This window comes from Acomys russatus, chromosome 24 (assembly GCF_903995435.1).
Source record: "Acomys russatus chromosome 24, mAcoRus1.1, whole genome shotgun sequence".
Classification (NCBI taxonomy): Eukaryota; Metazoa; Chordata; class Mammalia; order Rodentia; family Muridae; genus Acomys; species Acomys russatus.
Genome location: NC_067160.1, coordinates 43,183,182 through 43,210,917, shown reverse-complemented (window position 1 = coordinate 43,210,917; position 27,736 = coordinate 43,183,182). Strand labels below are relative to the sequence as shown.

Here is a 27,736-nt window from a genome sequence, read left to right as displayed (position 1 = left end):
CTTCTTTAGTAGTTATTATTTTAGTGAAATAAATAATTTACTTTCTCTTTTTGTATTATATTGTCTGACTGGGACATACATTTCATAAAAGCAAAGATACTTTGTGTTTTATTTACTAATATATCCCCAGTATATAGATAAACCCAAGTGCACAGTAACTGCCCATGAATAATTAGCAAATTCAGGAGGCTTAGCATCAAATTTCAATAAATTTTCACACAAAGTTCAAAATTGAATCTGCTACAAGACTGTACTGTCTCAGATAGATATACATTGATCTTTAAATAATTCTAGTTTAGTTTTAGTTTAAGACATAAGTAAGAGATGGCAAGAGCTCCACAGGAACACCAACACAGATAACTACCCAAGGCCCAGAGGGACTTTTGGAGTCTGAAGTATGAGCCAAGGACCATGCACGGACTGGACCTAGGTCCTCTACATAGATACAGCCAATGGGCAGCTAAGGCTTCATCTGGGTCCTCCAGTAAGGGGAGCCACAGGGCGGCAGGGGTTGCTGTCTCTGACAGGCATTCTGTTGCCTGCATGTTGATCACTTCTCCCTGGCCGTAGGGGAGGAGGATGAACTCAGCCCTGATGCAACTTTATGAGCTTGAGTAAATGGATAATAGCTTCCCTTTTTGGAGGAGTAGGAAAGGGAGAGACAGAAGGTGGGACTGGAGGGAAAGGAGAGAGGGGTCTATGACCGGCATGTGGAGTGAATAAATATGTAAGTTAATTTTAAAAAGAAACAAGTATAGAAAGGTGACAGAAATTTGGAGTAGTTACATTTTGCTTGAAAAGAATGCCATATTACTGGGCCCAAATAGGGCTGCTAAATAGCATATTTAAGCTACTATAAAAAGTAATAATGTTGTGTTTTTAAAAAAACACTTAAAACTACTGCAGTTAGCTTTATTTTTTTAATGAGCATGTTTTTTAAAACATAAAGCAATTGGGATGTTAAATCAAGAGAACACAAACAATGACCAGTGACCACCAGGAAAGTGCCACAGCAAATATCCTGGTTTGAAACTTGCCTCCAAAAAATGACAACAAAATTCAAAAATGAACCTTCGCATCTGAGCTCCCTGTCTACAGACATCACAGTGGAAACCTGCTTCCTGAGACTAAATCTAGCAATCACTTCAATGCCGTGGTTGCAGAAATGATTTGATAGGAGCTAAGCACTTTGTCATTTAGACTTCAGAAGTGAGCTCTATTCTGGCCTATCAAGCAGGCGTGCACATTTTTGCTGTCAGAACAGAGAATTTATGATCCCCTCTTTAACACCACACAGAAGCACAATGACTATGTTCCCATTCAAGCTGCTTTTAGAGAGGCTCTTAAGGGTGCCCTGTGGCTTACCTGTTGGCTGAGTTCTTTTCTGATAGGTTCGGATCCCTCTAGCACTTTCCATTTTAATTATTGGGTGAATATCAGTGCCATTAAATCGATTTATTCGTATGATATTGAAGTTATCAGAACTTGTTGCATATAAATAATCTTCAAATACAGTTATGCCATAGAGATGTTTAACCTGCAAAGAGCATCAAATATAGCTATGACTTTTAATTATGCTGTTTCTAATGTGAAAGAAAAGTTAGCATTTCAACTGTGAATAATGTCCAGAATCAGAAAGGTATTATCATTAATTTTTTTCAAAAAAATATTCTAATAATTTCTGCTCTTTTTACTGAAGGATAAGATATCATAAAGTATTGGATAAAACAGTTTTATATGTATAAAAAGTAACTATATTCTTGTTTAATCAAAGATATATGCTTTATAGTTTCTGTCCATGGCTAGCAAGAACCACATCTTGAAATACATTAACGAATATGCTATGGCAGAAGTAATATAATTTTAGATATTTTATGGGCTAGTTGGTCATATAGTCACAGATATGTAGACACTGCAAAACCACAGCTGTGCCTATTAACAGTCTAAGCAGAAAAACATCTTCGAATATTTGTTTCATAAGTAAAAAACCACGTTCTTCTCTTAGGTTATGATTAGATTAGTATTTTATGCAACATTGAGAATAGTATAGGAAGAAATCACATGAGTGTAATAATGGTAAATGAACTTTCAGCATTTCATTTGGAAATGTCCTGATTTCTAAAACCTTTTCATAGTGGCGAGTACAATGCAGTAATGACGCTGATTGTTATGCATACCATGAAATTAGTCACTCCAGTCTGTTTTGGCAAAGGTTTCATGTATTGTTGTGAGCACTGAGCATCTGATGTTCGTGGAAGTTTCCAGTGCGGTAGGAGGAAGACTGACGCACTTGTTTTCTGATAAGCGCTGTTAATAGAGGCTAATGGATTTCTTAAACTATACTTAATTTGAAATGGTTCTGGTCTGGATAATATGGAGTTATTACTGAGTGCTCTGTGGATTTTTATGAGAACCAATGATTACTATGTTTAGAGATAGCATCCTGATCTCTGTTAAAAACATACACAGATCTGGAGTTGAGACTGTGAGAATATGTGGTTTGTTTGTGAAACTACTTTTATAAGTTTGTAAAATTTTCTTGACAAAAGCAAAATTTTGCCAGGTATGTCGTTCTAGTATAGATTGGTCCTTTCCTGGGGTGTGGGTAAAAAAAAAGAAAACTGGCTTTGCTGTTGTTTCCGGACCATGTCTTCCTTCTGGTCTGGCCTAGATATGAAGGATTGGAATGAATGGAAAGGACTGTTCTATGTTAAAGGCCCCCAATAACTCTCTAAATATGTTAGACCATAGTAAGCGTATGTACACAGTGTATGCTGTGAGGGAAGGGATATGTGTACTTAGTAGCATTATTTTTCACACTGCTGACTTCATAACCACCCGATACATTCATGGCCTAGTTTGATTTGGACAATGCTTTTCTCACATTAGAAGGAATAAACAAGATGCACTCCTTGCTTTGCTCCAAGGTAAGTCCATCCTCATGCTGCGCTTGTCATTATGACATGCTAATTTGTTTTATTCAAGATGTCAGTGAGGTAAACCATTGCTACATGAAATAGAATTAGCTAGGGTTGAAATTCTGTTCTCATACCAAAAACTGTATTTCATTTAACAGCTATCCACTTTTCCTCATATAAATTTGTTTTCATACTTTAAAACTTTTAAAGACTATATCTACATTGCATTACATTACTTGGTGACAGACTTAGCATATGTTTAGGGAGCCAGCCAGACATATAAAGCAGAAATAAAGAGAAAAGATGACTAAACATTCAAAGGGTGGGAGCATAACTCAGTTGATAAAGTACTTGTTTTACCAATTTCTGTGTGTTCAGAAAGAATTGAGTTCCATTCCAAAACTCACACATAAACCAGGAAGGTGTAGTGTGGATTAATCATTCTAGAACAGGGGTAGCAGTGGCTGGGATGGGGTTGGGGATCCCCAAACTAGCTAAATTAAACAGCTCCAAGCCAATCAGTAAGCTCAAACTAAGGCACCAGCCAAGGACAATACAGGAGGTAAACTTTAAAACCCCTTCCCAGATCTAGCCAATGGTCAGAATATTCTCCACAGTTGAGTGGAGAGTGGGATATGACTTTCTCACGTATTCTGGTGCCTCACATTTGACCATGTCCCTGGAGGGGGAGACCTGGTGGCACTCAGAGGAAGGACAGCAGGTAGCCAAGAAGAGACTTGATACCCTATGAGAATATATAGGGGGAGGTAATCCCCCTCAGGAACAGTCATAGGGGAGGGGAATAATGGGAAAATCGGGGGGGGGGGGGAAATGGGAGGATACAAGGGATGGGATAAACATTGAGATGTAACAAGAATAAATTAATAAAAAAATATCAAAAAAAAAAAAAAAAAAAGAAAAAAAAAAAACCACAATGGATGATTCCTGAGGAAGGGCATCTAAGGTTAAACTCTAGTCTCCATAAATATGCATTTGAACTACCCCCCCAACACACACAACACACAAAGGATATAGAGATTTCACAGCTAAAGGACTTGTTGAATAATCACGAGGGCCAGAGCTTAAACCTCAGCACTATTCTAATAAAGTGGAAGTCCTATAAGCACCTGTAACTTTAACTCCTAGGATCTGGCTTCCATTCTTATAGTATATGCATGCAAACACATGTGTGTACATTATGGAACAAAATAATAATAATAATGATAATAATAATAATAATAATAATAATAATAATAATAATAATAATAATAATAACGGGAAGGCAGAGACTAGAGATTTAAAAGACGTTTAAGCATTCTTAAAGATTTTATTATTTTAAAATATGCATATATATGTGTGTTTCTACGTGTAAATTTGTGCATTAGGGGACAGTGTTCACTGAAGCAAGAAGATAGTGTCAGATTTTTAGATTTACAAGTTGTCAACACCTCAAAGTGCTGGGAACTCTGTAAGTGTCCTCCGTTAGAGCATACATATTCTTAAGCACTAAGCCATCTGTACAAGCCCTTATAAGACTTTTAAAGTAGTTAGTTATGAGGAAAATTATTTGAGTTATCCATTCAATGTTTACTTTTTAATGAAAAATAAATAAAATAAAATTTCTCAAAATAATCTCAAAAATATATGTGTACATATGTACATATGTATATATGTATATATATATATATCATAAGTGTGTGCATGTAACTCAGTTATCAAGGATAATGAATTGCATTATATAGATAAGCAGAGAAAAAGTCATTTTAAGGGGTTTTACATAACATACCTTCCTTATATTATAAAACTAATGAACAGGGTTTAATTTTTAACTTATGAGTGATTAGCATAATGTGTGAGAGGGAGTTAAATAACACTGGAAAAATATTAGCAAAAAAAAGGCATACTTCAACTCAGCTTATTAAGGTATTTATGGAGCATTGTTTAAAAAAAAAAAAAAAAAACCTAATGCACAGGCAAGAATGTTGACCTTGGAAATATCACATAATTCTCATTTAGGAAGTACACAAATGAATCAGTTGGCAAAATTAAGTCTAACACTATTAAAATAATTAGGATATTTTTGTGAGCACACATTTGCTTTTGTTAGCAAACTATTTTTAATGTCCCATGGGACAGATGGTGGTGCAGCTCCATATGTAAAAACGGCCTAAATTAGTTTTCAGAAAGTAGGTCATGACATCTGTCCTGTTCCAGGGAGTCTCTCTCTTGCGAATACAGCACTTTTGCATGTGTGTTCTCCCTTATGTTTGTTTGCTTTCAACAGAGAGGAAAAGAAACAAGGGTATCTCCAGTACCATGCCTGAGATGGCTAATCTTGGCAGTCCACCTGGCCACATCTTGGATTAACTCAAACCCAAACTGCTTGGCATGCCTGGGAGGAATTTCTTGACCGGGACTTTTCAGATCAAAATATTCACTCTTACTCTGGATCATCTACAGTGAGAAAGGCAACCAGCCCTGCACTGCCATCTGGTGTCAAGGTACAACTAATAACAGGGCAGAAGGACAACTGCCCTCACTCCAGCTGACAAGTTCACCAATGCTGTGGCCTAGGTATTCCCTTGCTGATGAAAGAACATACTGCTACGGGGTTCCAACCTAGAATGAAGACCAGCAGCTCCCTAGGAATCCTCTGGGGCATCCAATCTCATGGCCAGAACATTCATAGCCTTTCCACTATAATCCGTTTTAATACATTTCCTACACACACACAAACACACACACACACACGCACACAGTCCATTATGCTCTCGTAGAGGCCGCTGATAAATTTATGGGCATGTTCTAGTATTACTGTGACTAGAAATCCTCCCAAATTAAAAAAATAATGCATCATAAATTTGTGACCCATGACGTCTTGCCTTTAAGGTATTTTTGATGCTGCAAATTTTAACCTTTAGGAGAGTACTCGATATTCAGTTTATTATGTTAGTTGCATTTTCTAATAAGATTGTACTTACTTGTCTGCCTTGAACAAGAGTATGCCTGTTTTTGCCTTGGTAGTCTACTACTCCCACATAGTCCAAGTAGAGATCCACCCAATAAACCAATCTGTTGATGAGGTCCAATGCCAGGGCAGCTGGCTGTTCCGCCTTTGAGTAAACTATCCTCGTTCTGTTCATCCCATCCATGTCACATCTCTCTACTTTGGGAACATTTCCATAGTCAGTAAAGAAAAGTTTTCTGTTGAAAGAAGAGTAAATGTTAATATGAAGGGAGAGGAAGCATATTTGAAAGAGCCATCTGTAAAATGCAGAACTTTCCTTCTAATTTATTTCACGAGTTACATCTGCTAGTTTCCCATAACCATTTCCATATAATATCAGCTATAAACAGCCAAATCTGCTAATGAATATTGCAGGGCATAAGGGAGCAGGTTAAGCAACCACTGTAAAACTCCCTTAAAACTAATGACTTTGGTGGGTTTATTTTTATATCAGCAGGGTTTCTTTAAGATTCACAGAGCCAGTGTGTCCATCCCACTCAGTACCAGCTACTGAAGCAAGCCAAGTCACCAGGCCAGGGTATGTGAGCCTCCTGACTTTATCTCCAATCTGCTTTCCAAATTGTTGGTAATACTTGTGTCCTATAAAACCTATTCTGTGTAGTTCTGTGACATTGTGAGGGGAAGAGGACAGCAAACCTGGACTAGAGTGAAGAAAGGAAAGATTAGACTTGGTCTTTGCATCACTAAAAATAAAACATAATAACACAATTCCCAGACCTTTTCCAAATGTTTCCCAAATAAGAGAATTGCATGAAGGCAATGAAGGATGCTTCTCTATTTCACTTAATATATTTTGAAGAAAATGATGAAACAGAATGCTGACATCTGGGACAAGAAATCTTTTTAAGCAGTTCTGAGAGGGGCAAAGGTTTAAATGCACCTGGAACACTTGAGTGCTTAATATTTGATTAGTATTCACAATGTTTAGTAAACACAAATCAATTTCAATTATTCTGACAATAGTTAACAAGATTTCTACTCATGAGACTTAATTGCATTTGTAAAGAGAAGACCATCTTGCCTTGACTTAAATATAATCTCAAAACTAATCTAATTTACAGTGACTGGGCGATATGAATATTGCCTGGAGTAGAGAATATTGGATTTTACAAACTTGAAGAAACAGATTTTAGTTACTTTTCTCAAAATTCTTGAATTATCTAAAACAATGGGGCATCTTTCAAATTGAAAGGTATTATTTAAGTTGTAATTGTAACTTAGTTCTTTCTGCATGGGAGGCTTTTAAACATAAATGTGTAGAATTCTGTACTAATAGGAGCCAGAGTTTCTTATGAATTATTGAAAGGTTAGAGTATCTTAACAAGTTAAGCATTTCAAATGACAGTCCATTCAAATAGACAGCTTTCTACTTTGGTAAAGACTAAATAAAAATCCATGAACATATTCAAGCACTCTCTTTCTTTCCTTCTTCATTTCCCTCTCTGTCCCTTGCACACTTCTGCCGTCTTTAGTTTCTCAGTCTTAGCCAATTTGATTATATCTCACCCAAGTTAAATTTCCATAGGAATACCTTTCTTCTTTTATAGAAAATACACTAGAGGAATACATAAGGAGTACCGCCATTACTGTAGGTCTGCCCCACGGCAGAAAGAGTCTGATTTATGTACATTCCATTTCAGATTTGCTTATTTCACAGAGGTGAAGAGAACTTGATTGTGTATGTACTGAGGGTGGCACAAGCTGGCACATCTTGGACTGTGTGATACTCAGAGACTGTATAGCTATAAAGTGAGATAATGTTGACCAGAGCAGTTCTGGGGACCTGGGTCCAGTTTTCAGCACTCACAATACAGTTTACTCCTCCAGTATCATGGTGTCTGAAAGCCTCTTTGGACTTCCTTACACATTAGTCATAGACATACATGTAGGAAAAACACTTTTATACATAAAATGAAATAAATCGGGGGTGAAGAGAAGAAATAAATCTAAAATACATAGAAAATAAACACAATAACAATAAAGCAAAGACCCATCTGGAAATGAAGACTTATCTGGAGCCTTGAGTTGGCATTATTGGATTATATCCAGAATAAAGAGAGTAGATGGAAGACAAGAAAACTGGAGGCCTACACTTCTAGAAATAGACAAAAGAGAAAGTAGGACAGAGGAAGTCAGATGTTAGTAGAGGTCAGAGGTCCAAGATCAGAGAAAACAAACATCTATCTACAGGTATCTGAGAGAAACATTGCATGAAGAATTCAAATGGTTGGTTGGGTCAAACTTTACAAATAAGAATAAAGTTATCCATCAGGAGGAGGACATTGAATTTGATTCTTGATATTTCTGATGAAGAATGGTTTATTGCTATGAATTAGGTTATAATGTACAATACATAAGCTATTTTGTCTGCAAGTTTTCAGTGATATTGAACCAAAACTTCAGGGCTGATACAAGTGATTTATAGATACATTCACCATCATAATAAACCTGGTCATAATAACTCTAAAATAAATTTAACCCACACCTGAGAAAATCTGTGTTTTTCTTCATGTGTGTGAATTCTACTAATTCACTAATTGCTCTGTGTGTTTGTGCATCTGTAATTTACTATAGATATGACTCACTCTGTGTGTGTGAGTTATTAACATTTTATTGTTTCAGTATAAGATTAATTTTTTTTAAAAAGAAGACAATCAGGATGATTTTGAATATGTGAAACAAAGCTGAGCCAGAAGATTAAAGTTCCAGCAGACTGTAGAATACCTAGTACCCAAGGAGTACTGAAAATTATTCTTTACACCAAAAAGAACCTCCCTGAGTATGATTTGCTAGTCTCACATTTAGCTGGAATCTAAGAAATGGAAACACTTTAATCTGAATGAAAAACTCCACATGGGTTCAAATTCTTGAGCTCTATGTCCTATGCTATTTAGGTTGGGTCTGGGACCCTTATGAGGGAGAGCCCTATTGGAGAAAGTACATCACTAAGAGCACGCTTTAAGAGCTTGTAGCCTTATCTCAAGTCTAAATTTCTTTCTCTGTGGTGTGTTCATAATATGATCCCTCAACTTCCTGCTCTGGCTATCTATTGCTGTGCCATGCCGCTCTGTCCATTGTAGAACACTCTCTGCCTCCCCCGTAACTGAGAAAATAAATAAACTATTTTTTCTATAAGTTGCTTTTTATTACAAATTTTATCACAAACACAATTAACTAATGCAGAAGGAGTTTCCAAAGACGACTTCCTGGCTACAGCATTTGGTACAGGTCTGTACTATGAGAGCAAGCATGTCCTGTTGTTGTCCACTTTCATTTCTGCTTAATTTTACTTCAATAATTCATGTAAAGAGAAAAATCTAAGGCCAAGCAAACTGACCTATATAGAATCTGTAATCCCAAGTATGAGGTCAATTATGACTATACAATAAACTGTTATAACAGAAAAATACTTATATTATTAATTGGAAAACAAAAGCTAAACTGTACACTAGGCTGAAAAAAAAAAAAAACCCTTTCTTTCTTATATTTCCTGAATCTTAGCCAAACTAAATACTTTTCCCCTAGGCTTATTATTCTATTATTTTCAGATATTACAATATAGAAATAACATTCATTTAGAGATGAAGCATGTTTAATTTGCATGTTTTACCAGGGCCAGAAGAACAGCATGGATCTCATGCCAGTTTTGGTCTCATTATTTCAAAAAAATTTCCAATCTAAACAGAAGTTTTACCTAGAGTAGTATGTATGACCAGATGTGGTCTACATTTGGATTTACTAGTTCTTCAAAATTTGTTATCCAGCTGCTTGTCACAGATAGACTCTGTATCATTTGAAGTTATGATAGACATCATGACCCTTTCCAGCTAATACTTTACTTCAAGCCTCTTAAGAACAAAAGCATCATCTCATAACCACAGTGCACCTATCATCAATATGTTGACTAGCATACATTAGTGCTACTATTGTTTTATTTTTGACTGCTAACCAATAGCGGTTTGTGGTTTGTTTTGTTAGTTACAGTGTAAGAGAGGGTCTGATTTTGTAGCACAAGCTGATGTTGCACTCGTGATTTTACGGAATGCTGGAGGTCCAACAGTTTGCCTCCTTGCATGGATCATTTCATTTTACTGGATTCCTCATAATGAGTTCTGTTGCTTATAATGCAGGCCAGCATAGCTCTTCCTCGCTTGCTGCTCCTCTGAAACACTTTATTGGGCCTTTCTTTGTTGTTTGTGTTAACACATCTAAACAGCAGAGAGTTGCTTTGAGTGCTTCAATTTGTAGTTGTCTGGTTTTCCTGCTAATTAGATTAAGCTATGCTTTTTTATCTGAAATATGATAGTTCCATCTTTTGGTGTTAGAACCTTTTGGACTTAGAATCCAGAGGAAAGCTCACAACCTACTTCATAAGTTGCATACAAAGTAAATAAAAATAGCATTTGTGATTAAGTTTCATCCTTTTTTTCTCAATGTGTCTTCTGAAGACTTAAGTCCTTTATAAAAAGGTTACTTTTATTGTAACTATGTGCATATATTTGTAGGTTAGTGGAAACGAGTGCAGTAACTCTGAAGGCCAGATGAGAGTGATGGGTCTCCTTTAGCTGGAGTTGCTGGTGGTTGTGAGCCAGTCGGAACTGAACTCTGGCCCTCTGTAAAAGCAGTTTGTGCTCTTAATTGCTGATTGATTTCTTCAGCCAGAGAGAGTTAGTTAATTCTTGATTTTGAGCATCTAGAGCATTCATTTAACAGATTCTCCTCAGTTACCATCTGTAGCCTCCTCAAAGGAGGGATCTGCATAGCAGCCACCTCTTTTGCCAGAGACTCTCAACATGTGTGTCATGACCCCTAAAGACAACTGGAAAATATTATTTACATTATGCTTTATATCAGTAGGAATTGCAGTTATTAAATAACAATAAAAATAACTTAATGGTTGAGGTCACTGTATCATGAAGTCACAGCAATAAGAAAGTTGACAAATGCTGGTGTATAGTGACCCATGGAGAACAGCCCTGTCCTGCTCTCTGTTCTACTCTCTAAGAATGTTGCTTTTGTCTTTGTTCTTGGTCTCCATAGCTATTTTAGGAGCCTCTTTTTTTATATTATTACACACCCTAAACATACAATTACATCAAGAATTCTTTTACTGAGTTTATTTAATTTGAATGTCCTTCTAGTTTCTATTTTAACTATAATCATCTCTCAGACCAAAATAAAACAATACTATAAGTATGGCATCTATTCTTAAGATGTTTTCCTAAAAACGCATAATGGAAACTGATGCTTTGAGGCTTTCAGCTACTCACATCTAGTTCATAATTCTCTGCTTTTACAGTAAAGAAGAGTTTATCATTTCAGATTCATTATGCAACACATATGGTGAGCAGAATTTATTCTGACATCTTAGTAACTGTATATGTGTACATTTTACATGGTGGAAGGAAGCAGGAATCTTTCTAAATCATGGTAAATTTCCCTGTAGATCAAAACTCCCTAATGAACTATTAAAGACAGTGACAGTGTGTTATACAGAGAGGGCTCCAACCACCCATAAATTTTAAAGGAAAACAATTATTACACATACTAACACCTTAAGACAAGTTTTTGTTTGTTTGTTTGGTGATGAATCTAAGAATTTGGCCAGTAGGATCTACTTTCACAGCATTGACAAATGTTTTTCCTCCCCAGGGGGCATCGAAAGAATTGTTTTATTTCATTCTCACAGCAAACTTGAGGAGTAGTTACTACAATTGCCTCTCTTTAATATCAAGGTGAAAGAGATAACAAATCTTAAACCAGAAAAAGAAAGCCTAAGCATTTGAATCATGAAGAATTTGAAGTAAATTATGAAAAGTATAAGAACAAAGAATGAGCTAATGTGAGATTTAGCCTGACAAATCCACAGAACCTAACATCTTGTAAAGCTTGGTAAGGATTAAGCATTTTTCTTTTCTTTCTTTCTTTCTTTTTTTTCTGTTTGGTTTTCTTAGACAAGGTTTCTCTGTGTAGCCTTTACTGTTCTGGACTTACTTTGTAGACCAAGCTGGCCTCAAATTGACAAGGATCTGCTTTCCTCTGCCTCCCATGTTCTGGGAATAAAGGTGTGTACTACCATGCCCAGATGCTTGGTAAGCTTTCTAAAGCACATTTCCCCAAGAACAATGGGAATCTATGAAAGACTTTTAAAAATTTATTTATTTATTCACTTTATTTCCTGATCCCATCCCCTTTCCTAATCTCCTCCTTGTTCTACCCTTCCACCCTGTTCCCCATTTTCTCCTTCCCTTATCTTCAAAAAAGGGAGAACCCACACATATGCCTGCCCTGCCTCTGGCACCTCAATTTGCATCAGGAGTAAGCACATCCTCTTGCACTGAGGCCAGGCAAGGCAGTCCAGCTAAAAGAAAATGATCCTAGGCAGGCAACAGACTCCATGTCAGAGACAGCTCTTGTTCCAACTGCTTCATGAAGTTCAAGCTATACATCCCAGCAGTTACATAGGTGTAGGGGACCTAGGTCTAATTCTTGTATGCTTTTTGCTTGGTGCTTCCATCTTTGTAAGCTCCCATGGACCTAGGTTAGTTGATTCTGTTGGTCATCCTGTAGAGCTCTTGTTCCAACCAAGTCCCCCTATCCTTCTCCCCAACTCTTCCATGAGACTCATGAGCTCTGCCTAATGTTTGGCTGTGGGTCTCTATATCTGTCACAATCTTTTCAATTGCTGCTCCATCTTTATCGCTGCGTACCTTGAAGGCAGGGTAAATTTTTGATTGAAGTTTTGAGACCCAGCTATACCACTTCTGGGCATAGACCCAAAAGATACTCCACCATAACCACAAGGGTACCTGCTCAACTATATTCATAGCAGCTTTATTCATAATAACCAGAAACTCAAATAACCTAGTTGTCCCTCAACTGAATAATGGATAAAAAAATGTGGTACATTTATACAACGGAATACTAGCCAGCTATTAAAAACAAGGAAATCATGAAATTTGTAAGCAAATGGGTGGAAGTAGAAAAGATCATCTTGAGTGAGGTAACTCAGACCCAGAAAAACACACATGGCATATGCTCACTTATAAGTGGATATTGGCCATATAGTAGAGGATAACCATTCTACAATTTGCAGACCCAAAGAAGCTAGGTAACACAGAGGGCCCAAAGGAGGATGCTTCAATCTCCCACAGAAATGGAAATAGCATAGACATTGGAAGCAGATGAAGAGAAAGAACTGGGAGAGAGGGTAGAAAGGGGAATATGGATGGGAATCAGGTGTGCGGGGAGCAGAGCTGGGAAGTGAGAGGGCTGGGAGACAGAAGGAACACCAATGGAGGCATCTTTCAGACAAGCTGGAGACCTGAGGAAGAGGTAGGCTCCTGGGAGGATATGGGGGTAACTCTAAGTGAGACTTCTAGCAGCAAGGGACATGGAGAGTGAAATGGCTATTTCCTAGCCAGGTAAGACTTCCAGTGATGAATGGGGGTGTGGAACACCAACCCACAAACAAGCATTCATTCAGGACACATGCTCTTTAGGTATACTGCTACATAAGCTTTAGTGCCACTGTCTGTCCCCCTTTCATTCTGTTAGAATGTAATAATGGAGTTAAGGGGGAGATGAGAGATTCCTGAATAGTTTTCAAATTTATAAAACATTACTTATTTTAACTCTAAAAATGATATTCCACTGCCGCATGTCTCACATAACATTGTCGACAACAGGACTACCTGAGAGGGCGAATGCAAAGCTAGAAACCAGACATGAGAATATCTATAGTGATCTGATCATGGCCCAGCAAATGCTTAATGTTTAATAGTTGTTTATTGGTTATGATAACTAAATTGGTTTCATTTCAGGAAAATGTTATATAATTTCTTTGAAAGCATTATACTGAGGCCTTAATTCTGTATTCTTGTTCTTATTGTAATTTAGTGCTATCCAAAGAGCATCAATTGTAATACAATCGTATATTTTCTTCCATTATATGTACAAATTTGAACAAGAAAGCAATTTTCCACGTTATATGGCATAATTAAAGTTTACTCAGAATTAAAGTGAGAATATTAAATATTTAACAATGTAGTTGTTGAATGCAACAGAGAATCTGAAAAGGTAATGAGTCTTTCTTATAAGAGGTTAAAATTCAAATTCCATTAGCTCTTGCTATTTAACTTTGTAGAAGATAAACAATTAAACAATTTTCTCTCTCTAGCTAAGCCTGCAAGACAGTTATTTATTGATTTTCACTTGTTTAGTGTTTTCACTTTTGTTGTTTGTGAAACCTCTGTTGTCCTTGGTTTTCAGTCTATATATAAACACACAGAAATTAAACTTGACATTCAGGCTTCCACTCTCAGTCAACACCTCTGGATGCTGAAAACATTTCTCTCAATAGTTTCCCCAAAGGTATATGTGCATTGGATATGATAGGCAGTAAGGCTGGCCTGTACCACATGGTTATCTGAAAAAAGGTTGCCCCTTTAAGCTAGTGTTCTTGAGAGCCCCAGTGCTATAGGCAAAGCTTTAATTGTAGGCTGTCCTGCTCCTTCAAAGATAAATAGGTCACAGTGAACACATGATGATAGGCTAGGCTTTGTATAGTCACTAAGACCTCCTCTCTCTATAGTATAAATCAGTTGGTGTAGTGTCCACCCAGTGGGCAGACTTGATTTCATAGTCAAATGAACAGGCAGGGTGGCCTGGCAGGAGACTGAAACCGTGGACCATGTTAATACTGCAAGAGACAGAGATAAGGGTAAAAAGAAGATGATATTACAATATCTTTAATAGCAAAGGGTACATCTCAGGCCTTGGCTTTTGGCCTGAAGAGACATTACACTATCTATGTCTCTGTGAACTTTTTTTTTTTTTCTGTTTCTTTGAGCTGGCTTAAGTTCGCATGCATAGCAAAATCTAGTGTGTTCTGGCTAATCCGTTATAACACTTTATGGGACCTTGGATTCATAAGAGTCTCTGTAAAGTATTGAAAGAGAAAGCAGCAGATGATTTGAGAAACTGTTTAAGAGGCAGACAATAAATTATGAATCATTCTAAAAGAATTACATATAAACTTTGTATAATTCCAGTTAGTATTCCAACTCTTAGTAAAGAGAGAATAACATTAGAAACATAGAAAATATCTGAAATCTCTCTTGCCTTCCATGAAAACATATGACAGAATTTAATAATAAATAATAATTTATTTAAAACTAAATATGTGTGTGAGTGTGTGTGTGTGTGTTTGTGTGTGTGTGTGTGTGTGGGTATGCGTGTGTGTGTGTGTTATAGTTACCCAGGAAGCTGCGGTAAGAAGAAACAAAGTTCGAAGCTTGTGGGGAATCAGAGTGAATTCAAGGAAAGCCTCAGCATTTCAGCAAGGCATTGTTTCAAAGGGTAGCACAAATTCTGCATCTATAGCTCAGCGGTCGAGCATGTGCCCCATATGAGAGGACCTAGGTTTGAATCCTAAGATTTGGAGTGTTTTGTTTTGTTATAGCAAAGTCTTCCCTTAGTTCAAACTCAATAAAACATTCAAGCCACAGCTCTCAAGTGTAATTCCAGTGATCAAGCTGACTAAGGTCTCTCATAAATTTAAACCCAGCCAGCCCTGATTCCCTACTTCCAACCAATAATGCCTCTGAACCGTGTTTTTAAATCATGTATGAATCTACTTTTAGTTTGATTTTTTTATTTCCTATAATTCCAGAGGCAATTATTTAGCAAGTAATAAGCTTGCCATTTTAAAAAGATAGGATGAAAATGGGAGGAGGCAGAGTCATGTGTTGCATAATTCCAGTAGCTTCTTCCTGGAGTATAGAACAGAGGTATTTCAGCAATGTTTGACATCTTTGGTCACAGAAGGAGAAGGGCTGCTCACTCCCCTGCTTTCCATGGTTTTCTATAACTTGACTTGAGACTAGAAAGGAAGCCATCAGTCAGACAGCCTGCTTTAGCTTGTGTATCATCACAACTTTTCTTACGGTATTCCCCTTTCTCTAGAAACCACTTGTTTTCCCTTTTCTCTAAGAACCAATTGATTTCCTCATTCATTTTTTCACACTGGACTAAGATTTCCACTACTATACAGGATTTAGTCTTAGAATGGAACATAAGTCTCAATTAAAAAAAAAAAAAAAAACCTCTGGACAAGTCTCACACACTGACTGCATCACTTAAAGTGCCCAGTCTGACGTAACTTCTAGAATGTCTAGATTCTTGTGCTTCATTATTTAGGTTTCTGAATTTATGTATCTATCTTGTGGGTCCATACAACCCATGCCACCAGTGCTCTGATATTTCAGAATAATTATTCCAAGACTTAGTTCTTTGTTCCTTCAACCAGTGTTTGACTATTGCTTCCATTCCCAAGATGTATGGAACACAAGTCATAGTGAGATGAACTGTTGGCATTTTTAGGATGTCCAGGTGATGCTTAATCTTGATTTTAAACGTGTGTGTGTGAGAGAATTTATAGACTAGGTTAACTGAAGTTTGGAGAGCCATCATTAAGGTAGGTCCATCCTCTGGGCTACACATTAGCACTCAACCTTCTCTCTCCTATTGAGTGTAGATGTAGTGTGACCAGTTACCACACGTTCCTGGCCATCTCCGTGACATTCATGCCAGGATAGATGGTCACTCAAACTGTAAATATACCATTCCTTCCCTTGCTCTTTTCAGTTACTTTGTCACAAAAATACCTTATGTAACTAGCACACGATAGCCTCACCAAAAGCTATTAGTGCCTCCACCCATTCACACAGCATCTCATCTTGTATCTGGGTGCTTTACTCTTCCCTAAGGTTTCCCATTGCAACGGTCCTTGGACACTGATACCTTGTGCTCACCGCCTTGTGGACTATCTCCCTCTTATCTAGTCTTCCTTTCTCGTTCCTCCTTTGCTATCGTCTAGCTCTTTTATCCATTGCATTACCTATCTATTATGGAAGAATGGTCTTCCCTCTTTCTGACTCTATGGCTGGGCACATTGAAAAACAATTCTCTCTTTTCCTTAGGCCTCTCCTGTATCACTTTCTATCCATCCTGTTGTAGTAAGAAGGGAGTATCTTCCTTCTATTATCCACAATGGATGACAAGGTTGGTGTCTATTTCATCCCTTGCTTAAGACCCAGTTGTATCAATCACTCCCCTTTCTCACTGTGCCTACATCTTCTCATTTTCAACTAAATTTCAGATTCAGCAAAAGTATCAGAACTCTAAACAACATGTTCCTCCTCTCTTTTATTTTTTTCATAATAATCAAAAAGATTCCATCAAAATAAAAGAAAACTTCTTTGAGCTCCTGTCATCAATCATGATAAAATTCATATATTTAACATAGCCAACATGGTTAGGCATGACCCAGTCTTGACTAACTCATGATCTTCATCTAAGAGTATCCTTTCAGTAGTATCCTGTCCCCTCATTCTTCCCCTATCAGATGCAGCAATCTTCTGTTTTTCTAATGTCTTGTCTATAAATTCCTTAAACACTCAAGCATTTTCTTCTTTATGGACTTATATGCTCAGCCATTCACTTCAAAAATACTTTTGGCTATGCTTATTAATTTAAATGGAAATTTCTGATCCTAGCAGTTTCTAAGATATCAATTAAGCCAACCTGACAAATGTTATGGTGTCTTGTAATTGACTAACATTATTCCATATATTCTTTGCATAAAATGGGTGTATATGCAGGTGCAAACTCTATTAAGAGGACATTCTTTATATATCCATATATTTTTCAATTTTTATACTAAGTTCTTCAAATTAAGATACTGAGATAAAATATAAGCCTGTGATTTAAAATTATATTAGAAGGTCTGGAAAGTGAATTATGTCATTCTATCATAGAGAAATAAGGTTTCCATATTACATAGCTTAGATAACTGTAATTCTTCTGGAAAACCAATCATTAATAATAAATTATTATTTGGCTTCATTGGTTGCTATTGCCCTTTTGCATAATTCAATTTAAAGAATTTTCAGTAGGGAGTGGATTTATTCATAACTAGATTTAAAGACTCTTTTGGCTAGTCAATTCCCTTTTTGCACCATTTCCCCCAGATTTTTTCAACTTACAAATACCATCTTATAACAACATTTGACTATATTTGAGGAGTTCATACCATCTAATTCTTGGATCTAGCCAAGTTTTGTTTCTTTCTTTACCTTGGAGTATGATATAATTAAACTGACTTTTCATAATTTATAATATCATCTCCTGTGAAGTGAGCACACTGGAAATGTTGTGGATTATGCTCAGAAATTCCAGCTTGGTATTGTGTACTAATAGAGGAAGAAGGGATGGAATCAACAGGAGAGCCACAAGATAGGCCATGACACTTAAACATTTATGAGGATGAGTGGAGCAATCTTTTAGTACAGTACCAATTTTTACACACCCACACTTTTTTTTTCAGTGCCAAGAAGGAAACCAAGGGTTTTTGAGAACCATAATAAGCACTTTACCATTGAGCTTTTCAAATATATTGTGACTGGAGTTTTCTCAAACCTACCCATTTTTATAAGATCTTAAGTTGCCGTTTCCTCCACGTCAACAAATGAGGTTTATATTCTAGGTAGAATAACTACTATGACCAATGGAAGTATTTATTAGGACAATCCTAGTGTTAAGGATGCTAGGACTTAAATTTTATGCTAAATATGCTTTACTCCTATAAAACTGTGAAATATTTGATGCAATACATTAGAACTCTGAATTTTATGTCTGACATATATGAGTAGATGGAAATAAATCTCCGCACTTAAGGATCTCCTATTGGTTTGTGCAGGCATTCATCTGAGTTATAGTAATACAGATGGCTGCCTTCGATGTGAATCATGAGTATCTGTGAAGTTGTGGACTGCCAAAAATATCCGGTTTATTATTATGCTAATTAGCACATAGCCAAACTGTCTGTTTCTATTTTAAATTCTTTTTAAATGGAAGTACAAAGCACGTAGAAAAACAGTGTTTAACCAGAGCATATATTTCCATATTAATTTTCATACTTGCATATACATCTTATCAATATGCAGCAGTATCTCAGTTATATTATGCAATATGGTTATGGTTATGTAGAATAAAACATAATAATGTTTTTCTTATTATTAAGTCTTCATAGCCCAGGTGTGAAGAAAATTATACTTAGGAAGAATAAGTTAATAATTTTTTTGGTTTTGTTTTGTTTTGTTTTATTTGTATGTTTGTTTTTGTTATTTTTTCAGAGATAGGGTTCCTCTATGTAGCCTTGGCTGTCCTGGACTCGCTTTGTAGACCAGGCTGGCCTCCAACTCAGAGATACGCCTGCCTCTGCCTCCCAAGTGCTGAGATTAAAGACGAGCACCACCAAGGTCAGTTTAAATTAGTAATCTTACAAAGATATAGTTCTTTGATTTTTTTTTTTTTTTTTTTTTTGAGACACTGTTTCTCTGTATAGCTCTTGTTGCCCTGGAACTCACTCAGTAGACCAGGATGGCCTCATATTCACAGAGATCCAACTGCTTCTTCCTTCCAAGTGCTGGGGTTAAAATCATGTGTAACCACTAGCCAGTGATAATGGTGTTCTGTAAATTTCTCTGTTTGATTTTAACCATATATATGACACCAAGCTCCAACTGAGTTGGTACAACAAAGAGGAGACCAACTGAAGTTTGTGTAGGAAAACGATTTCTTGTTTAACTTTTAAAATGTGTGTTTTGGTTGTTATCAGGTATTTCTAGGCAAGTATGTCTGGATGACCACTAGAGTTATGAATATATCAAAATATGCTTGGCCACATCGACATAGATGCTAGGCAATACACGTTCATATGTGCTTCTCTGGTACAAGGATTCACAATCAAAGTGATGGATGATATTTTCAAATCAATGACTCTAAAGTTTTATGAATTAACTAATCATACAACCTTTACAAAAATCTCCAAGTCCAACAACCACTGAGATTGGGGCTTTGATAATATCTAACATAAGTAAATAAGCATTTGTTCTTTGAAGCTGTAGTTATCATTTCATAAATGTTCTTTAAAGGGGCATACATAAACAAATAATCAATACACTAAATTATTCACTGTATTGGTACTAATAAGGCAAAAATATAGATAATTTGTCTATTGGGTCTCTGTTGCTTCTGTATTTAATAATTTTTCCAAAATATGAGTTGTAATTTTTGGGAATTCAAAATATTTATCCTACACATTACAGAGAATAAGCAGTGATACCAGTGATAAGACACATACTTTAGAGCATATAAATACCCAGAAAGGGTTAAGGAAGGTAGCTCTTCAGATGCAACTTGAAAAGTATACTTGTGAATAAGGCTGCTATGAACATGGTTGAGCAAATGTTCTTGTTGTGTGCTGGAGCATCTTCTGAGTATATTCCAAGGAGTGGAATAGCTAGGTCTTGAGAAAGCCTTATTCATAATAGCCAGAACATGGAAACAGTCTAAGTGTCCCTCAGTAGAAGAATGGATAAAGAAACTGTAGTACATTTACACTATGGAATACTAATCAGCTGTTAACAGTAAGGAATTCCCTAAATTTGTGGACAAATGGATTGAACTAGAAATGATCATAATGAGTGAGTTCACCCAGAAGCAGAAAGAGTCAAATGATATATACTCACTTACATCTGCATACTAGCCCAAGGGGCATGTCCCATGAAAATCTTTATTTACCAGGAAAGTGGGATAGAGGGGAGGATATCCTATTGGGACTCTAGGTGAGAGAAGCATGGGAGAATGGGGAAATAGAAGGATCCAGAGGGTCCTAGAAACCTACAAGAAGAACATTATGATAGGCAGATCTGGGCCCAGGGGTCCTGCTCAAATTATGGCACCAGCCAAGTACAATCCGTGCAGTAAACTTTGAACCCCTACCCAGATCTAGCCAATGGACAGGACATTCTCCACAATTGAGTGGAGAGTGGGGTCTGACTTTCACATTAACTCTGGGGCCCCATATTTGACAATGTCCCGTGGATAGGGAGGCCTGGTGGCACTCAGAAGAAGGATAGCAGGCTACCAAGAAGAGACTTGATACCCTATGAGCATATACAGGGGGAGGAAGTCCCCATCAGTCACAGTCATAGGGGAAGGGAGTAAGGGGAAAATGGGAGGGAGGGAGTAATGGGAGGATACAAGAGATGGGATAACAATTGAGATGTAATATGAATAATTTAATAAAATATATTTTAAAAATAAAGTTTTTAAAAAAGAAAAGAAAAGTAACTTATGACAACATGTCATGGAGAACTGAATACAATGCATTTTGGAACAGTGATAATTTGTCTCCATTTTAAAAAATTCATTGCGTGTGGAAGTGTGACAAGTTCCTCAATATTGAAGCAGTCTATTCTAGAGAGAGACTCCTTAAGACAAGAAGCGTAAACAACTCACAAGTCTCAGGAAATTCTTGAATGTACAGGGCTAAAAAAACTTATCTGCAAACAGATAAGAACTGGAGAAACCAGGAATGTTAAACGCACAGATTATCTTATCAGTGGAATTACGTGTACAGGTGCTCTTCCTGGAACGCCAGTGATTATGTCATTTTAAAACCTGGTGATCCTTTGCTATCTGATGAGATAGGCTCTGTCCATATCTTCCAGAATTTTTGTGTTTACTTAACCTAAACCCTTTTCCCTACATCTTGAGCACTGCTTTTATGCCATAAAGCCATTTTTATGCGTGATGTCACTTGTGCTTTGCCATAGCCTAAGTGATATCTTTGTATCTTAGAGCCAGGACAATATGACAACCAGAGATGTTGTTTATCTTAGTCAAGATGCCCAGACCCTAAGTTAACAGTCTTCATTCTTGTGAAAGAAGCCAGATTTATTTTGCAAAGAACCTCAATGTTAAATTGTTGTGAACTTGGGACTGAGTTAATTTATCTGAATGCTTTCCCTCCCAAAGTTGTGCTGTGCTTAAATATGGCTAAAGAAAACTGTTCTGGGCCAGACCCTAGAAGTCTTGGTCCAGCACTGCCTGGTATAAAATTCTGCTGACCCAAGTTACATTCTTACATCACCCTGATCCTATTTTCCCTGTCTGCTGTAAAACTTGCAGGGAAATCACCACACCAGAAAATTACCTCAATCACAAGCACCCTCCCTAAAATTTTATATGTACTTAAAGACTGCAGTTAGACAGATAGTCTAACTGGCTATCTCAGTTGTCTAATGCACTCTAGCTAGTCAACTGCCTATAAGTCATTCAGGGAACTCCAAGGATGCATGAATCTACCTGATATATTGTAAGTATGTTTTGTGTGTAATTAATATCTATTGTCAACTGGCTTTGAAGTAAAGACTAACTCCCACATCTGTCTGGCCTGTTCTAACTATTGAAAAGTTCAAAAATAGACTGTGGGTTCCTAAAGAGTAAATAAGTTCTACTCATGAATTACATATCTGATATTTGCATGTGATTTTCAGCATGTCTTTCTGGTTTGTCTATAGTATGATTCCAGTCTAAGTAGGCAGACCCCAACTCCATGACTGGAAAAGCCAGTTCATTTTATTAACTCAAAAAGAGTGTCCACACTTTCCACTTCTATTCATTATAGTGTTTGAAGTCTTAGCCAGTGTGATAAGACAAGAACAGAAAATAAAAGGGATAGAAAAAGATGAAAAAATAAAACTATCCCTATTTCCAAATTATATAATTCTATGCATAAGATAACATTAAGATTCCACCAGAAAACGTCTGTACCTAACAAACACTAATGCAAAGTTGTCAGAATGAAAATTTGGTATGCCAAAATTAGTAATTTATACTTAACCATCTTAAATTCTAATGATAACCATATTGAGAAAGAAATGAGGGAAATATTCCCTTTCACAGTGGCCTCAACAAAGTCCCGTGAGATAAACATCACCAAAATGTATATAATGAAATAATTAAACAACTAAAAATAAAAAAGAGATTCAAAGATGGAAAGCCGTCTTGTGCTTATGGATTGATGGCACGCGAAAATTACTGTCCTACCAAAAGAAATGTACAGGTCCACACACATCACCATCCAAATCTCAAGACAATTCTTCACAGTAATAATATTTTAAAAAATCTCAACATAGCTCTTCTTGGTTGTCCTTTTGTTTACATGTAGAATTAATTAAAACTGAAGTGCCTGGGTACACCTGTAGTGGATTTTTCTTTATTAAATAATGTGATAAATGAGAAGACTCACTTTTAATCCAGATCTTTTGAAATGGAAAGATGCTACACTTTTTGTGCTACACTTTCTGGTCGCATACTTTATAAAGAGCATGGGAGAAGGAACCTTTTTCTCCTTGACTACTTGCCTCATTCTGGCTAGAAAAATCATTTTTTCATTGGCAGTAAAGTTTAGTTCTTTAGGATTTTTGCATATAATGAAGAACAGATGATGAATCCAGCCTCACAGACTGTGAACTACTACTGGATTTTTTGTACTTTCAATTGGTAGGCAGCCATAATTGGACTAGCTGGAACACAATCTATAAACAACTGTAATAAATTCCATATATAAGTGTGTGTGTATTTGTATATGATGTATATGTACATATCAATCCTATTGTTTCTGTTTCTCTATGGAAATAGTAAAGACTACTGATAACCAAAGCAATGCTTAAGAATAGAAACATTACTGGAGGTGTCACAATATCTGATTTTAATATCTGCTACAGATTCATAGTAATTAAAACAACACGGTACTGGCACACAAAAAAATAGAGAAAAGAATCAGTGGATTAGAGTAGAGGACACAGATATAAGTTCAAACTAACTAAATCTTACTGACTTTTAACTAAAGACTCTAAAATATATATTTTGGATAAAATACTCTCTTTAATAAATAGTACTGGAGCAGCTCAATATCTGTATCTAGCTTAAACTTAACTAATCAAAACTTAATCCTTCTTTCTCATTAAGAAACAAAACAAAACAAAGCATAAATTCCAACTGGATCAAAGACCTCAATGGTAAATTTGAAACTCTGAAAGCTCTAGAAGAAAAATTAATTCTGAATAGGGTTATTTGCCTAAGAATGCCTGCTAAGTTATTTATTGTCTGTGCCATTACAGAAAGTAAAACATCCCTTCTAAATATTTCTATCTAAACCTATCAATTACTGTGGCTGTCAGTATTCAACAGTGAAGCTCTTTACTATTCTCGTTAACAACAGTTAATGAAGAGACATCTAACAGTCTAAACCACCAAGAGTAAGCACTGGTGGAGTTCTTCTTTCTACAGAAGAGATTAAATACTGCTCATTGTAAAACTCAAGAAACATCACTGAAGAGGGGGCAGAAAGAATGTAATAGTTAGAAAATAGGACTGTGAGATGCAAAATAGACATAAAAAATAAGGTCAACAAGGGTGACCTCATAAACTGAAAATTTTCTATGCTACAAAGGACATTGTTATTTTGGTGAAGAGGCTGTCTACAGAATGTGAGAAAAAGCTGTTGGCCATCTGACAGAGGATTAATAATTACATGATATGAAAAAACTAAAAAAGCTAAGCAATGTTTTTAAAACGTCAAGACAGTTGAAAGAAAATACTTTGAAAGTGAACAAAGAGTTCTCACAAAAAGAAATATTAATGTCTAATCCTTTGCCATTAGAATAATGCAAGTTTAAATTATGCTGAGGTATTACTTCATCCAAGTTACACTGACTTTTAGATAGGAAATAGGACAAATGCTGCCAAGATTCTGTGGAATGGGGAACATTTTTCTACTGTTTCTAGAAGTGTCAATTCATGCAATCACTATGGAAAGCAATGTTGAAGTTTCCCAAAAAGCTAAAAATCAACCTGTCTTAGGACCCAGCATCAATACTTCTGCACACAACCCAATGGCTCTTATTCCTGCTACACAGGTACTTGCACATATGTGTGTAAAGCTTCCAGATACATGATGGCCAGGAAATGAAAACAATCTGGACATATGTTAACTGATGAATTGGAATTTAAAATGAGGTACATAAAATAATAATGTATACTAAAAATGTTGTACACTTAGAAGCGGAAAATATTATTCTGAATAAGGTATCCACTGTCCATGAAGACAACTGTTATGTTTTCCTTCCCATAGACAATCCAATCTATGAATCTGTTAGTGTAATATGCTTAATTTGAAATCATTATAGAGGCCAGGTAGATAGAAAGCACCCATTCTAGGGAGAGTGAAAAACAAAAGTAGAAGCCTTAATAGAAGAGGGATAGCAGAACACATGTGACATGAAAGTGGAGCAGTATGTAAAGTAGAAAGAATGGTATAATTTAGGTGAATAGCTGATAAAGCAGGAGAAGGAGTACCTAAATGTACAGATGTGCCGGTATCAATATACAATTTGAAAAGGACCAGGAGATTGGGATAGATGTGAGGACATCTTACTGGGACTCTAGGTAAGGGAAATATAGGAGATGGGGAAAGAGAAGGATCCAGAGGGTCCTGGAAACCTACATGCAGAACATTGTGACAGGTTGATAGGGGCCCAGGGAGCCCTGCTCAAACTATTGAACTAACCAAGGACAATACAAGTAGCAATCATGGAACTCCTACTCTGATCTAGCCAATGGACAGGACATTCTCCACAGATAAGTGGAGAGAAGAGACAGACTTTGACATGAACTCTGGTGCCCCATATTTGACCACCTCCCCTTGTTGGGGAGGCCTGGTAGCACTCAAAGAAAGAATAAGCAGGCTACCAAGATGAGACTTGACAGCCTATGACCATATATAGTGGGGGATGAGATCTTCCTCAGTCATAGGCCTAGGGGAGGAGAATAGGGTGAAAGTGGGAGGGAGGGAGGCAGGAACGGGAGGATACAAGTGATGGGGTAACAATTTAGTTGTAATCTGAATAAATTAATAAAATAAAAAAAATTTAAAAGAAAAGGAGTTTGAACATTCTATATAGATGTATACTCCTCCCATGAGTTGCAGTTTATTAAATGAAAATCCAGCACAAAATATAGATTATATTCCTATGAGCTGTTGACCACTGAGGCACACTGAAAGCCCTCAAACAATATGGGTTGATGTCATAGCTCTTTTTTGCCTCCAGAACTTGACTCCAAGCCCTGTTAAACACATCACATACTTTCATCTCAGGACACAAAAATGTATAACTGGAACAAAACTTCCCCCCTATTGATTAGCTTTGATGGTGGCAGCAGGTGTTATGTAGGCTCCTGTGGGGACAAAAGCTGTGTCATCAGTACGTCTACCCAGGTGTGAACTTTGTGAACCCAGGTAAGATGTGGCTTTGTGAAATAGTGTCCTGATTATAGTGGGTGCATGTTTGTCTGAATGGAAATGGCCCCCGTAGGCTCATATAGTATTTTGTGTTACCAGTGAGGGGAACTGTCCCAGAATTTTGGGGACATATGTCTTTGATAGAGTAGGTGTGGCCTTGTTGGAACAATTGTGTCACTGGAGATAGGTTTTCAGGTTTCAAACGCCCATACCAGTCTCAGTCTTACAACCTGTGGATCAAATGTGAGGTCTCTGCTAATTCTCCAGCGCACCATGCCTGCCTGCCACCATTCTCTCTGCCATGATGGCTGTGGGCTACCCTTTGGAACTGTAAAGCAAGCCCCCAATTAACTGATTCCTTTCCGATTTGCCTTGGTCATGTATTTCTTTATATTAGTAGTGTAATAATTGAGACAGAATAATCTTCTGATTGTATTTGAGGTCCATTTCATAGGAGGGAACTCATCTGGCACTGTAAACTTGGTCAAGAGTTTACTAGACAGGTCATAGGCCCTTAGGGGAACCTACTTCTTATTCCCAATGGACATGTTGTAAAGCTGCCTTTGAAAAATTTATATTCAACACCATCAATTAGTATTAGAGGAAGCATTCATCAGAGAAGCTTTTTTATTGTAGTCATTAACAACAGTTGATGAAGAGATGTCTAACAAAAGAAAGCACCAAGAATAAGTCCATGTGCAGTTCTTCTTCCTAAAGAAGACATCAGTATTGCACCTTCCAAAACTCAAGGAACATTACTAAAGAGGAGGCAGGAAGAATATAGGAGTTATAGGATAGGAATGTGAGGTGCAAAAAAAAAAAAAAAGATATATGAGATAGCAATCAGGGTTATCTCTACACTATTTGGCCTCTCAACATGTCATCTGAACTGGGGGAGAGACTCATGAGGCCCAACTGGTCTCCCAGGGCTTATTAGCAGCTAATGACTGGGAAAGAGGTACTAATTTCTTTAGCGGCATAGGCAATAAATAACATACCATGCATTCTTAGTCAAGCACTCCTAATTAAGTTCAGCTAGCCACACACAATGAGACAGAAAAGCAGGTGAATTTGTTGGGAAGAAACATTTCAGCTGGCGAGCAAGGGAAAGGAGAGAAGGATAGGGGTAAAAACAATCAAAAATCATTATATGTCTATGTGTAACTTTCAAAGAATAAAAACAGGCCTGTACCTAATAAACAAATGACAGCAGAAATATCAGTGCAGTGTTGAGTCCTCACTGGAGTAGTTGGATGATAGAAGTAGCTATACGCGGTGTTTAATGTATGAAAGCATTGCGAAAGGTTAATTCATGCATGACCATTCTCCGTTTTGGAACATATGCAAGTGAAGACAGTAGCGCTTGCATTTGAAGTGCTTTAGAATTGCTAAGTGAACATGAGTGCAGCTGACTCACAACTTTTACTACTTAAACACAAGATAATGACCCTATAAAGAACTGACACTCTGAACCTCTTAGTCTCAGATTCTTCCCTCCTGCCATCTATCCTTCCTCATACTAAAGGTTTAAAACAACTCTCTATTTCTGTCAGAATTTATGTAAGCACATATACA

The 27,736-nt window shown here is 36.8% G+C and overlaps 1 protein-coding gene across 1 annotated transcript in view; it reads right to left on the bottom strand.

The window, feature by feature from the left end:
- Lrp1b (LDL receptor related protein 1B) overlaps positions 1-27,736 on the bottom strand; it is a 1,950,158-nt gene that overhangs the window by 776,137 nt on the left and 1,146,285 nt on the right. Inside the window, exons 8-9 of the mRNA XM_051166335.1 lie at positions 5,900-6,122; positions 1,366-1,537 (exon numbers count right to left, since the gene is read on the bottom strand). Of these exons, the coding sequence (XP_051022292.1) occupies positions 1,366-1,537; positions 5,900-6,122 (395 nt within the window). The remainder of the gene's footprint in view (positions 1-1,365; positions 1,538-5,899; positions 6,123-27,736) is intronic.